At 28.0% G+C, this 15,152-nt stretch overlaps 1 protein-coding gene across 1 annotated transcript; it reads right to left on the bottom strand.

The window, feature by feature from the left end:
• Positions 1–3,406: 3,406 nt before the first annotated feature.
• Positions 3,407–5,995, bottom strand: LOC103494645 (indole-3-acetic acid-amido synthetase GH3.17-like). The gene is made up of 4 exons (XM_008455936.3): positions 5,483–5,995; positions 5,297–5,398; positions 4,370–5,199; positions 3,407–4,231 (listed from the first exon to the last, which is right to left on the bottom strand). Exons 1-4 carry the CDS (start codon positions 5,785–5,787, stop codon positions 3,630–3,632), a joined length of 1,839 nt encoding a protein of 612 aa, XP_008454158.1. The 5' UTR covers positions 5,788–5,995; the 3' UTR covers positions 3,407–3,629.
• Between the last annotated feature and the right edge of the window lie 9,157 nt (positions 5,996–15,152).

Here is a 15,152-nt window from a genome sequence, read left to right as displayed (position 1 = left end):
TTTCTGTAAAGATAAAATTAGTTTTATTTATCTTTTAGAAGAGAAAGTAAATTTGGTTCCAAAATTATATATTTTAGTTCTTATGTGTCTTTTTCTGTAAAGATAAAATTAGTTTTATTTATCTTTTAGAAGAGAAAGTAAATTTGGTTCCAAAATTATATATTTTAGTTCATATTCAGGGAGTTTTGTTTGATTAAACCATACACATGGATTGGATTGGATTCTATATGGAGATTAAATTTTAACTTTTGTCTAACGAATAAGAGCCAAATGTATGATTTAATGTTTCTTTTTTCATTTCGAACAAATAGATTATGGAAGATTGATCTTTAAAACTAATTATAAGTAAGATTATTTTGGGATGTGACCGAAGTCTACATGAGTATATAAATGAGAACAACGCTATCTCCATTGGTATAAGGTCTTTTGGTCTGGAACCAAAATCGAGGTCAAGACAAGGGTTTATGTCCAAAGTAGATAATATATAAAAATAAAAAAAACCTAATTTCCATTAACAATTCGCTTAATTAAACTTTACTATTTATTTGTATTCATATTCTTCCAAACGTTATTTCATAAATATTTCAAAACTAGTTTCTTTAGAGTCAAAATGGTAGGACACGATATACCACACACTCGTCTGGAACGTAACTTTAATATCCATCGAAAACTCTATCAAATTTTGATATTAAAGATATAGTTTATGTATTGACGAAGAACCAAAGATAATCTAATTTAACGATACATTTTAAGCAAATAGCAAAAAGTAGCTCGAGGGTATTTTTTTTTTTTTTCCTCATAAAATTGAGTGAAAAGAAAAAAGAGGAAAGGGTGGTGTTGTGTGGTGAAAGGAAATTAAAGAGTGGGTGTAGGGCATTTGTGTTGCAAAGAATGAAAGAGACATGCAACCCTCCGGGAACAAAGTCAAAGGCCAAAAACACACAACTTTGCCTTTTTTATAACATATTATTACACCTAAACAAAAACCATCCATCCAATTCAATCCAATCACACACGTGTGTCTATTCCCTATTCCCAAATTTTCTTGCAGAAACTTTTGGAACAAGAAGCGAGTGATTATAGTCTTAGATAATTATCGTAGTATATGTGTTTGAAGTGTAAACTATTTTAGTTTCACTTTAACAAAGAATAAAAAGGCGATAAACCTTAAATAGTAAATACCGTAGCAAATGAGGATTTTGAGATAGTACTTATAATAGCTAATTGAAAATTTTGAAGAGTATTTACCGTATCAGTAAAATGTGGTTATTGTAGTTTTACATCAAAAAAAAAAAGTCAAACTTCCAACTAAATGACTAAAAGTATAACATTTTGAAATCGATCGACTCAAATTGGACAAGACCTAAATGATCTATTATATGGATTTTGGTCAATTATTTTTCTTATCTAGTGTCCAATCACTCTTCCCCACGTGGGGAATACCTACAAATTCAAGTTTCTACCCAATGCTTTGGAACACTTTTTATTTCGTTTTTTAAATAATTCAGCAATCAATAATTGGATTCATACTCAATTTATTTGTAATTAATTTATATAAATTTGACCTTTGAATTAATTAAGAACTTCATTTTGTTTTTATAATCCAAAGATCAAACTTGGTCAATTTAAAAAAGAAATTCATTCAGTGTGTTTCTCTGGTTTTTGTTGCATAATTTATTAAATACATATTATGTAATTAAATTTATTTTTACTTATTAACCTAAACTTTTGGATTAATTATCTTGTGTGTATATATGGATGACCCTAACTCTACTCAAATTCTAAATGAATTTTATTAATATAACTTTACACATATTAATGTAACATGTACTCTTTTTTTTAATATTAAAGTACTTAATTAATACTTTGCCTATAAATTTGATTATTGTTTTTCTTTCAATATAATTTATTTATAATTGAATCTTAAGAATATATATATATATACACACACCATATGCTCTAATGATACAAATTAATTAACAACTTGATTTTGTCAATTACAAAATTTGCTCCGCTATGAGCAAAAGAACACAAACACTTGAGAATCGACAACAAAGAATTACGTTAACGTTGTTGACTAACAATGATTAGCTACATCTATGAGTAAAAAGAGAGAGAGATCAATTTTACTATTAAAGAGGAAAATTATTTCAAATTACATATGAGTAGACACTTCTAGAGTCAAAGAATTTACAAAATCGCAAATACCAAAAGTACTATAAATACACGAATACAGTTTACATTTTGAAAGCAGTCCCAAATTCGATGATTATATATTCTAAACAATTAGATAACAGATTCAAGACATTTCAACACAGAGATAAAAAGATATATAATAATTAAATAGTAGATCAGATTGGTGGATATATAGGGTACGCTTCGTACACGATACATGTTTAGTTTGCATTAATGTGAAAGAGGAGGGGAAATGTAGGGAAAGAAGAAAACAAAAGGATGTACTTTAGGGGTGAAATGAGAAGGGGGAGCCACAAGTAATAAAAGGAGGAGGCAATGGATGGGGGAGAAGAAGAAGAAGAAGAAGAGGCAAAGGCAGCCCAAAGGGTTGGCCTAAGCTTAGCTTAAGCCCACGTGCTACACATAAATGCTCTTCAGACAAAACTAATCCCACACTCTGCCCCCTTTCACCTATTTGCCTTCTCTCAAATCTTCTTCCCCTTTCTCTTCTACAGTTCTTCCTGTCTCCTTTTTGTTCCTCTCATTGTCCCCCCCTCCGCCGTGGCCTCTCCTCCGCCTCGGCCTCCATCTACCGTCTTCTCCCTCGGCTTTTTTCTCGATTACTGTTTTGTTACTGATCTATAGTGTTTTTTCTTGGGTTGGGTTGGGTTGCAAAATTGAGCTCTTGAAGAAGTTATGTACATAATAATAAAAGTACAGTGGTGGGTCTCAATTTGACTTAACAAAACTGACTTTGACTTTAGAACAATCAATAAAATAAGCAAGACTAAGATTAAGGACGTGTCCAAAATCCCTTTTCGAATTGGTAAACTCGAGATGCATTCCTTGAGTGGTACGAGGAGAAAACTTCCCATACGTTTTTCTTGGAGTTTTGTTCATTTACATCTATCTTAATGACTATTTATGGAATCATTTGTTAATTCAATGTTTACAACTATTCTAAGTTTGAGAACTCAAATTTAATATTAATGTAAATGGGGCTCAATTTTTACAATTAGCGATTTAAAAGTATAAATACAACTACTATTATATTCGACAGTTTTCGTTTTTGTTGTTCTCTTGAAACAACCAATTGAGTTACATTTTGGTTTGCGGTGATTTTAAAGTTGCAAACTTTTTAACATAAATGATACTAAAAGAAAAGGAAAAAAAAAACTATTTCTTTGTAGTTTGTTCAAATAATTCCCACACAAATCTGGCAAAAAGGAGAGAACAAATAAACACAAAGTTTCTATAAAAGAAAAAACAGCATAACAAACTCTGGCTCTTTTACACAATCAATTCAAATCTGGGAAGAAGTAGAAGAAGAAGAAGAAGAAGAAGAAAAAGATTGAATCCATCCATCTCTAGAACTGTTTCCCAGAAAAATGAGTCAGAAGCAAAAAGGAAAAAAAAAAAAAAAAGACATAAAACACACTAACAAAGATTGATTGTCAATGAGAATATTGACCTCTAAAAGGCTCCCAAAATGGTGTTTTCTTGCTGAAATATCTTGCCACAACTCTAGAATCCAGAATCTTTATAGCTTCTTCAGATTTAATGCATCTTGGTGTCTTGTATTGATTAACAGAAGAGCCTTGTGAAACACAAAAATCCATTAGAGCATCAAAAGCTCCGTGTTTCACCACTCTAATCTCCAATGGCCCAATTGATTTATCTTTGCTTCTACACCTTCTATAAACTGAATCCAATGATTCTTCAATACTTGAACAACATTCTTCCATTAAATCCACTTCAACAAGTTCTTCAAAATTCTCATAATTACTTCCTGATCTTCTCTTCATCTCCCAAAACAAAACATAATGCCCTGGAATTGATTCTGTATCTGCATAACTTGTATACTCTGTTAACAAAACCCCAAGTGGTTCAACTAATAATTTTGCCTTTGTTATTGCATTCAACAAATCATCTTCATTTGTTTTGTCTGTATCAATACTTAATACCACATTCCTTCTATGAATAAACTTGAATTGCGGTGCTTTGTTGTGGAAGCCAGTTACTTTTAGTATATCACCAACTCTATATCTGTATAAACCTGAACCCACCACCACCAGAAAAAAAAAAAAAAAAGAACAAAACAAAACAAAAAACAATGTGGGTCAGATCTAAAAATACAAAAAACAAAAAAGGGTTTCTTTTTTTTTATTTCTTTTTTTTTTTTTTTTTTGCTTACCTGTGAAAGTAGTGACCACCAATTCATAATATTGACCAAGTTTTACATCAACAAGATCAACTGTTTTGAATTCATCTTGAACAGAGGTGTTTGTTGTTCCATTGCAATGGGTTAATTCTCCATCATTTTTCTCCACAGGTAAGAATTCAAAAAAGGCCATATTTGGAAGGAGTGTATAAGAAACATCACTAGGTTTACTCAAAGGATTAAAATTAATCCCAAAATAACACTCAGAAGAAGCATACATAGTGGAAATTAGAGGAAGCCCACCACTATAAAACTCAAGAGTAGGAATATATTGAGCCATTGACCCAGTTACAATGACTTCAATATATTTAGTTTTAGGCCAAAGTTTCTTAATTATACCTTCCCATGATTTCTCACCACATAACCCATCAATCAAATCAGCCAAAACAGGATTTGATTTTGTAAGGATTAAAGAAACAGAAGCTCTACAATTTGGGTCACTAATCCATTGACTCAATTCCCCTTTTCTTATGTTATCACTCAATTCTTTCCAATAATCTTCTAAGAATTTGATAGCTCTTAAAAAAGCAGAAGCAAAAACTGCACCAACTCTTAAAACTTCATCTCTTTGTACTAACCCACAAAGCAATTGACAGTACATACTTTGTTTACTGTCAGAACAAAGGATTGTCTCATCAGGACTGGTGTACACATTGTACTTATTAAAAGGCCTATTTCTGAAGTTTTTGCTTTTGTAATAACTTGTCAAAACTGGCCTTGCCATTAACCCAGATGGGGTACTCATTTCTGGCTTTATAAACAAAAGATACATCCCTTTTCCTTCTTCTAAACCATCCACATACCTGAAAAAACAAAATTTCAACAATTTTGTTGTCTCTAATGTTATAAAAAAAACAATCAATCAATCAAAACAATAAAAGTTTACTGTTTTATTCATACTTGTTTAAAACAGGTACAAGGAGATTGTAAAAGAATGTCTTTCTGTCCAAATCTTCAGCTGTTGATGGCATCATCTTGGGCTGTCCTCCAGAAGTTCCTGAGCTGCAAGATTTCAAATTTTCGTGACGATACAATAACAAAGTTTATCAAAGAAACGAAAATGGTGGGGGGTTTTGGTATATATACCTTGTGAGAAGCTCAGTGATGGGTTGAGATGAAATGATGTGAGAAGGTTCACCATTGGCAATTCTTTCAATATAAGGCTTAATGTCTTCATAGTTGACAACAGGAACAGAGTGTTTGAAAGTTTGGAGATCAAGAGAATGGGAATAATGATGATTGTGGAGGAAAGATTTGAGATATTCTGTGTTGGAATTTTGTGTAAGAATCTTCCGAATCACTTGTTCTTGAATTTGCTTTGCATTTGTTGTAAGATCTTCAAGCAGCTTCAAACCAGATTCATTGTTGTTGGGATCAAAGTTTGGCAACATCTTGACACAGGAAGAAAATTTAGAAGAAGAACAACAACAACAAAAAGGATTGACTTTTAAATTTTGAACATTGCAATGAATGAAACAGCAAAAGGAAGGTAGCTTTCTTTTCCTTTTTCTCAATCAGTTCATAAGTATATAACTATAAACTGACAATTTTCACTATGCAAATTTTTTCTTTTTTCTTAAGGGGATTCATAAGTATCTGTAATGGGAGGGAGGCAGAAGGGGAAAGGATTAAATAACAGACTCTGAAGGGGGTGTGTTTTTTTTATATAAATAAAAATAAGGGGTGAGAAAAATTTACAAAAACGAAAAACAAAAAGGAAATGTAAGGGAAGAAGAGGCTATGGAGGTCCTACACATGTGGCCTTGTCTGCTAAACTGTGAATTATTTAAATATGTTTTAGAAATACAAGAATAATTATATACACACACACACACACACATATATATATATAACTACAGGTCAAAACTACCTATTAAGTGGCTATATTTGCAGATAGCCTCATGTTTCAATGATTTAAACAACTATATATAGGTGTTAGTGTATATAGAAACAGTTTTTGTGTAAGTTCATTCACTCCATTGTTAATCACAATTTTACTATTGATAAACTCTTTTTTGGTGCATGAATTTTTTTATCTAATTATCTAAGTTTAATCTTTTAAGTTCTTCAAATGGTTACAATAACAGATTTTTTACTTATTTTAATACTTACTTTTGTTTTTGGCATTAATGTAAAATAAATTCTAATCATTTTAGTAACTTAAAACTTTAAAACCTAGAGATTAAATTTAAAATAAAATTTAGTAAAATTGCAAACACTTTTTAAACTTAACTAAATTTGAAATTAAATTCATAACTTAATGATAAAAACGGAACCTTTTGAAACGTAGAGATCAAGAGATAAAGGAAGAATTACTAACAATAGCTAGCTTAGTTCAATTGACATCTCACAGACTAATAACCATAAGGCATTCATGGGGTTTAAATCTTTCTATTCTCAATTATTGTACTAAAGAAGGAAAAAAATAAGACTCAAAACCTAAGATCGTTTAAGAGAGTCTAGGTAAGTTTACAAGAGTATGTGACTTTTCTCGGGTGGGGGTTGGATCTCGTAGCTTTAAGATGTTGGGAAATAAATGTTGATTGAGTGAAGAATTGATCAAGTATAATTCGAACAATAAATGTGAGAGTTAGGTTAAAGGTGTTAGTTCCTTAGAATACTTGAATTTATAATATGTATGAATATAGATAGATAGATATATATATTATATATAGAGAGAGAGAGAGAAAGAAAGAAGAAGAAAAGGACATGATAAAGAACTGTCTTTTCAACCAAATAATCCAAGAAGAAAAAACGTATGCATATTGGCAATCATGGACATATCACTTTACAGCTCTCTCCTGCCTTCAATAAAACATACCACTTTTCTATTTCTTTTTCCATTTCCTTCTTTCATTTTGGATATTCACATCAATAAATACACTCCCAATATTTCGTATACAATAAAATAATAAACAGAAACTTGTTCTTCTTCAATCGAGAAATGATGAGGAGACTTTAGGGAGGGAAAAAGGAGCATTATTTTTGGGTCTGATGTGGAAAGGTTTACACACAGTTACATGTGAGAGATGAAAAATATAAGACCCACAAGAAGGAGTTGTTGTCTGCAAATTAATTAGAGAGATCATTTTGAAGTGCTTTATAAATATTAATTAGTATTGAAAAGTTAGTTAGATCGATATATGTTTGGTTTAATTGAACTGCTTAATTGTGATTAGGATTTATGAAGAATGTATGAATACTAGGTTAGGATTAGGTTGGGTTCTAATCACAATAACAGTGTTCCAAATATATATTTAAATCCAAAAACTGAATTCAATTATGATTAAGATCATAATAATGTTTCGACCAAAATATTCAAACCATCAGACAGACAATCCTGTGGGTTTTCATTAATTAATGAAAACTTGTTCTTCTTCAAGTCATCCCATTGTTTGGAACCTTGTAATTAAAGATATATATAATAAAAGTATTAACAATATATATGATAGTATAATTCAGCAATTCCACAAACTAAATCAATGGGTTTTTCTTATTAACTAAATTCGATATCATAAAAGCATCCATATGAATCAATCTCGACGATGAGACTAAACCCTAATTTTTTTCGAACTATAAAGTTCAAATTTGCCATTTAACCTTTTTTTATATATATTTGGATCGTGTTTTTCGGGTGCCCCATTTTATCCCTATAGTTTGAGATATTTGAAGTGCTATCTCCTAATTCCTCCGATGTTTTAGGTTCAAAAAAGTTGTATATAATTGGGTTGAACTCATTTTCAAGAATATTGTGGTTGAGTTAAAGAGATAAATGCAATCTAACTAACATAAAAGTATTTTTTTTTTTAATTATTTTCAAATATAAGAAAACAAGTCAACTTATTTACAAATACCAAAAAAAAAAATATCATTAACGTTGTCAAATGATAGATAAAGATCGAAACTACAATGACATTTTTTCATATTTAAAAACATATATTATTCGTAAGATTTATTTCTAGGGATTTTTGAGCGTGTGCTTTCGTGGTATATATAGAATGAAATGGGATTTGGTTAAAGAGAAATGAGAGGAAGAATAATAAATAACATGTGAATGCCAAAATGAAAGCTTCACAAGAAAGCAAAAGAGTTGCAATCTTTTACCATGAAAAGAAGAGAGATAGTATTGTAAGAAATGTTATATGCTTTTTTGATCATTTCTAAAAATATTTAATACGTAGTTTTTTTTTTTTCTTTTCTTTATTTTGAAAAGAAATAAAGAAATAAAGAAATAAATTATTTATATACAAAAGAAATAAAGAGGAAATTATTATTATTAAATATAAAAAAAGAGAAAGTCCAAAATGTACTGAAAACGTACGGGAAAGTGGAAGAGTTTTGGATGTTTATTGGAATATGGAAAATTAGGATTATACGATCACTCTCACTCTCTCGACATTTCAATGCTTTTTCTTCTCTCCCACATCACCATTTTTTTTTTTTGTACTCTTTCCCGCTTTCTTTTTCCTCTCCTTTCTAATTTTCAACACAAAATTGAACTCTTCAATCGTACTAATAAAATGCACCTTTTTTCGACGGTGTAATTATAGGAAGTCATTGTGCTTAATTTGAACAAATATTCTACGTCGGGTGGATGATTTGATCTCTTGGAATTTTTTTAAGAAGCATGTTGACTTCTTTGTGTAGGGGAATGCTCTAGGACCATCGGTTGTCCAATTTGGATTTTGAATCTTGATTTTGAATTTTGGATCATTGTGGTATTAATTTACCCTTTTTTTCTTTTCTTTCTTTCTAGATTTCGTTTTAAAATCGTTGTATATGGGTATGCTCTTACCTCTTTTAACACTTCAAATGTTGGATTAATTAAATTGATGATTAAGTTTAATGGTGGATGGTTTTTTAAAGAAAATTGATCTTACTAACTAAGAGACTAAATTAATTTCTTTATCGGAGTTTAAAAGTTTAATTGATAAAATTTCAAGTCTTGAAACGAAATTTATCCAAATGAAACGTAATAAATGGTGTAAATTAATAGACTTGCAAAATTTTAAAGTTTAAATTGATATAATTTTTAGTTTATAGTTTAAAATTGATTCAATTCCCAAAAGTTTAGAGTTATAAATTGGTATATATATATATATATATATATTTTTTGTTAAGAAACTTTTCTTTTTACCTCAAAAGCACTTTTCAAAATGTTAAAGAGTTTTGAATTTAGCTACTTTTCAATCTGTCCTTAATTTAAAAAATTTCACATATTTTACCTTTGAGTTTAAAATAAACTTCATTTAAAATAATTAAATTAACAATAGGATTTTTTAGGATAATAAAAAAAATATTTATACTTCAAAGAAAAAAAAAAGAACAATTAAATGATAACAAAATCATTGCAATTGGTTTTATCATGAATGGTAAATTTTAATTGAATTTTAGTGTCTTTCTTTTGAAATGCTAAATAAAATTATTAAAAAAACCCAACAAATAATAAAAAATAAAAAAAAATCCTCCATCTTTTTTTTTTTATATTATTATTATTTTAAAATTTCATGTCTAATATTCACACAAAATTAAATTTGTTCTGCCTTACATATTTCAATCTATAAAATCATATGTTTCAAACATTATAATTACATTTATCTCAATCATATTCATTACAAATTAACTCATCAAAGAATTTATATTATCTCTTTTATGGTTTTTATTTTTTTTAAAAAAAAAATTGCAATTCTAAAGATTTTAAACCACGTGCAATCGTGTCATGACCTAGATAACTATATGTGTGTGTGTGTGTGTGTATGATGTGTGGTGTTAGTTAAAATAAAGTTAAGAATCGAAAGGGTGTGTAGGAAAGACAAAAGAAGAAGCTAAACAACAAAATGAATAGGAATTAATAAATAAACTAAGGGGATTTCATTATTATTATTATTATAAGAAAATGAATATATAATGAAATTTCATCATTCAAAACGGGATTTGCTAGATTTTGCTTCGTGGGTGGTCTTCCTTGTTATTTAATTAAAGCAAAAATTTGCACAAAAGAACAAAAGTTAGAGTGTTATTAATTCAAAAAATTGTTTATATTATTAATTATTAATTTGAAAATAATATATATATATATATATATATATATATATATATATATAATACCACACAATAAACCCCTTGAAATGGGCAGAGAAGAAGGAGCAAAACAAGGGCTGATCCATTGCCAAAGTTTGAGGAATGCTTTCATCAAACTCTCTCTCTCTCTCTCAACATTTTACTCTTTTTTTTTTTTTTTTTAAATTTGATTTTTTAAAAAATTTTGAATAATAAATGAGAAAAAAGAAGAAGAAGAAGAAGAAGAAGAAGAAGAAGAAGAAGAAGAAGAAAAAGCAATAAATAGGATCTGGAATGGAGTTGACCCATAAGAATATAATAAGAAAGAAACAAAAATAAATTAATGATCCATCTTTCAATTTTTGTTGATTGTTCGTCGCCCTGTCGACAACCTTTATTATTAATCCAATTTTAATTTTTTTTTTTAATAATAATAATAATAGTAATAAATTCACTTTACATATTATGAAAAATAATTATAAAATCCCTCTCTATGTGTTTCCCTTTCAACTTCTCTTCCAACCCTATGATATCAATTAAACTCCTTACCCTCCATTTTTCATTTTTCTTATTTATTTATTTATTTATTTATTGCAACCAAACATTGTATAATTTTTATATTATTATCTTGTGTATATGTATTTAATGGTATTGTTAAGAATTTTTAGATTTATTGTCAAGCTCGTAGATTCATCGATGATGTCAAAACGAGAGGCTTAAGAGATTTTATTTGTTCAAATCGTCTTATCGTTATTTTTTTTATCCAATTTAGATTTTTTTGTATACTTTCGAGTTAACGGTGTGTTGATATGATTATTAATTTTACCTTTATTGTTATAAATTTTGAATATTTTGGTAATTTAGAGAGCTAGAAGCGAGTCTATATAAGTTTAAGAACGGTACACATTTATCTTGAATTTTGAATTTATTTTCTATATATATATATATATTTTTTTTTTTTACCTATCATGCTTGATTTGTTACTAAATTCATTTTGGATATTTGAAGTTAGCTTTCAAATAAATAATTTAAAATAATTAGGATGCGAAAATTTTTAAGGTTAAAAATAACTTTTAGTTCATAAATTTTTGAACAAGTGACAATTTAGTCTCTAAACTTTAGTTTGTGATAACTTATTCTCTGAACTTTCAATTTTGTAACAATTTAATTCCTAAATTTACTATGCAACAATTTAATCCTTAGATTTCAAAATGAGAAACGATTTAGTCTCTATCGTATATAAATGGGGTGAAAATTTAATGAGATATCTTTTATAAATCAAATAATAAACCGATTAAGAACCTGATTATTTTATAAGATAAAATAGGAAAAGACTGAGATTAAATTTTGACGAATTTTGTTTATATGTCCGAGACCAAAATTGTTACAACATTTAGTTTAATCTTTAATGAATTATGGGGATTGATTTTATTCTTTTGAAAATTGTATCATGGGTTTAACGATATAATCTTTTTTTATCGATGGATATATATTACCTTTTTCTTCTTATCTTCAACTTCAAGCAAACAAATTGACTTTTTTTCTTTTTTAGTAACATTTGATCTGATTTTGCTACTTTGCATGGCCTTATGAATACACATTATCAGTCTCTTTTTCCCTTTTGATTGGACTTTAATTTAACCCCAATATATATTATGGTTTGTGATATGACATTGTGTGTGGATATGGTCTACTCTCCTTTTGATTCAAGCCTTGGGAAAAAAATAAATCCTCTTGTCATAATCTAAACCACAACTTCTATATTATAATATGTTGATTTGTTATTGCATGTTTTGGAAAGATTAGAACCAACGATTAAGGGTTCTTTTAACACTTTTTTTTTTATTATTATTAATACGGTTTCTTTTAAAGATTTTATATAACATGTTTGAAAAAACCAAACACATTTATCTTTCGTTCTCGAGATATAATATTCCTACATCCTCTAATAATAAGACTTTGAAATAAAATGACTCATTAAAAAGAGAGAGAAAGTGAACCAGAACCAAAGCAAAGTATGAGAAAAAGCTCATAAATAATTGTAAAAAAATGCTTGGTGATGTCAAAAAAACTAAAAATGGAAAGTTTTGTTTTGAAAAAATCAATCAAGTGTAATTTTTCTAAAAAAAGATTAGGTCATCCATTCACAAATATCATTCCCTATAAAGACTCAATTTCATCCTATTTTCTACAAATTTCAACTCTCATCCTCTTTAATTATTTACTTATTTTTCTCATAGTCCATTAATTGGTCTTACCATTTGTAAATTTAGTGGGTAGAACATATCATAGTTTCAAGTTGTTAGATAAAAAAAAATAGTATCCCAATGTATATTTTCTCTCCAAAAAATAACAATAATAACAAAATAGCAAAACTATTGAAATTGAAGTTATGTATAAAATATAATAAAATTTTAGATTTCATTGATTGCAATCACTAAATAGACTTTTATCAATAATTATCAATGCATTAGTTATGGGTTCAAATCCCCAACTCAAAAAACATCAATTTTAAGAAAAACTTTGGAATTTTAATATTATAAGAACAATCAAAACTAAATAGGGATTAAAATAGTAAATTAAAAAAAGTGATTTTAATTAAAAAAAAAAAAAAAAGAAGAAGAAGAAGAAGAAGATAGTGATTATCCATTTTAATTCCAATTGCAATAATTAAATAAGTATTATTAAAGCCTAATCACATGGGGGAAGTCAATAAATAAATGACAACATAAACAATTTCTTTTCTTAAAATTTTGTGACAAATGATGAGAGTGTGGTCCAAATTATATATATATATATACACACACACACACTTGCATCCAAATTTCAAGACATTGACAAAAATCTCAAGATCCAAGACCCCAATTACATGGTTTATATATATATATATATATCATTTGATCAATAAATTTATGTATTTTATAGCAACATAAAAACCTATGTGTTCAACTATATATAATATGTGTATTAATTTGAGGAATTAATTCATGTAAATTTATGTATGAATAGTGCATTGGATCACATGAAATAATTAGGGCTCTATACTCTAATTAAATCATGACATATATTGATATATATTATTCTATATTTGGAACTTAATTTTGTGCACATAGAGGTCTCAATATGATAGTTAAATTTAAGGTTTTTTTTATTTTTTTTTGCACATGCATGGGGAAACATTTAAAAAGATTATTGATCTACAAAATAAATGTTGGGATGTGTACATGTGATACACATCAATTACAAACACCATCACATTCATGATATATTTACGAGGACAATATATGTTAAACCAAAAAGAAAGAAAAAGTCGTTTAGGGGCTCTTTGCTCCTAACTTCCGACGGGTTGAAGTAGATTAATATATTGAATCTCATTTCACGTTTAGGATTCAAATGTTTCCAACTATTATAACCTACAATTAATTTAACTTCAAATCTCTTTTTGTTACATTATTTACTAATTTTTATCAATTCTTTTTCATTTTTATAATTTTAATCTCAACGTTTCATAAATGTCATCCAATTAAAGTTTTTGTTTTAAGTGATCAATAAATCAAATCATATATTACTTAAAATAAAATTTATTAAAAAGGGTTTCTTAGTTAGGGAGAGAAAAATTGTTTAAAATTTAAAAGTAAAAGTTTATCATTAAATATAACAAAAATTCTATTATTTGAGGGGATGTATATTATGATGGGAAAGGGAGTCAAAATTGTCCATGGTTGCATGTGATTGATACAATGATAGATCTCTCATGGTTTTTGTAAGATAAGTCAAAAGAGGGTGTGAAGATCATTAATTTAATTTATTATAATTAGTTTAATTAATTAAATGGATTATATATTGAAATCATTATTTAATTTAATTAATTATTTTATTTATTTATTAGGTTTAGGTTTTTAATAATTATTTTATGTCATGGGGTTGACGATAGAAAAGAAATTTAGGTAATGTCATCCATTTGGCATATCTGCATGTTCTCTTTGTTTAATAAAACCCTATTTGAAAAATCTCATATACCAATAGGAAAAAAAAAAAGCATATTATAAAAAAACTATATGTGTGTATATATATATATATATATTAAAGTTAAGTTTCGTGGTAGGGTGACAATGAGAAGGGATGATGGGAATTCACATGGAAAGCTTAATACAATATAACTTTGGATAAAATAGAAAATACAAGTTTTTCTTCAACCTAATTAACATATTCAATTCAAAGTCACACTCACATGGAACTTATTATAGGATTGTTATTTTCTTTTTATGTAGCAATATGAAAATGAATTTATTGATAACATGTAACTTTATTTTAATTTTCAAACTTTGAAATCCTTAAAGTTTGAATATGGAATCCTATTCATCTTTCAAATTATATTATTTTTTAAAAAATAAATTAAAATTATATTAGCATTGGTTAATTAGTATTAATAATTATGTATTTATATTTAAAAATTGTGTACTACATTCGAGCTCTTGGGTCCGGTCTAACATGTCAATTCAAAGATAGCTCAAATGAGCTTGTCCTATGCCAACCCAAATTGAAAAAGAGAGATTTATATCCAATTCAATTTATGAAAAGGTTAGATTGGGTCGGATTAGTCAACCGTTAACCTCAAGTTGAGCTTGAATTAGCCTTTGGGCTTTGACCCTAATGATGAGACTAACCCATGAGTCTTCTTGGGCGAGTCTTCATG

This window comes from Cucumis melo, chromosome 7 (assembly GCF_025177605.1).
Source record: "Cucumis melo cultivar AY chromosome 7, USDA_Cmelo_AY_1.0, whole genome shotgun sequence".
Taxonomy (NCBI): domain Eukaryota; kingdom Viridiplantae; phylum Streptophyta; class Magnoliopsida; order Cucurbitales; family Cucurbitaceae; genus Cucumis; species Cucumis melo.
Note: the sequence above shows the minus strand (reverse complement) of the source record. Positions and strands in the feature narration are given on the sequence as shown.

Coding starts and splice junctions, on each gene's coding strand:
- LOC103494645 (XM_008455936.3), bottom strand. CDS start 5,787: ATGTTGCCAAACTTTGATCCCAACAACAATGAATCTGGTTTGAAGCTG. Junction 5,200..5,296: donor CTTGTACCTGTTTTAAACAA/GTATGAATAAAA, acceptor TTGTTTTTTCAG/GTATGTGGATGGTTTAGAAG. Junction 4,232..4,369: donor GGTGGTCACTACTTTCACAG/GTAAGCAAAAAA, acceptor TGGTGGGTTCAG/GTTTATACAGATATAGAGTT.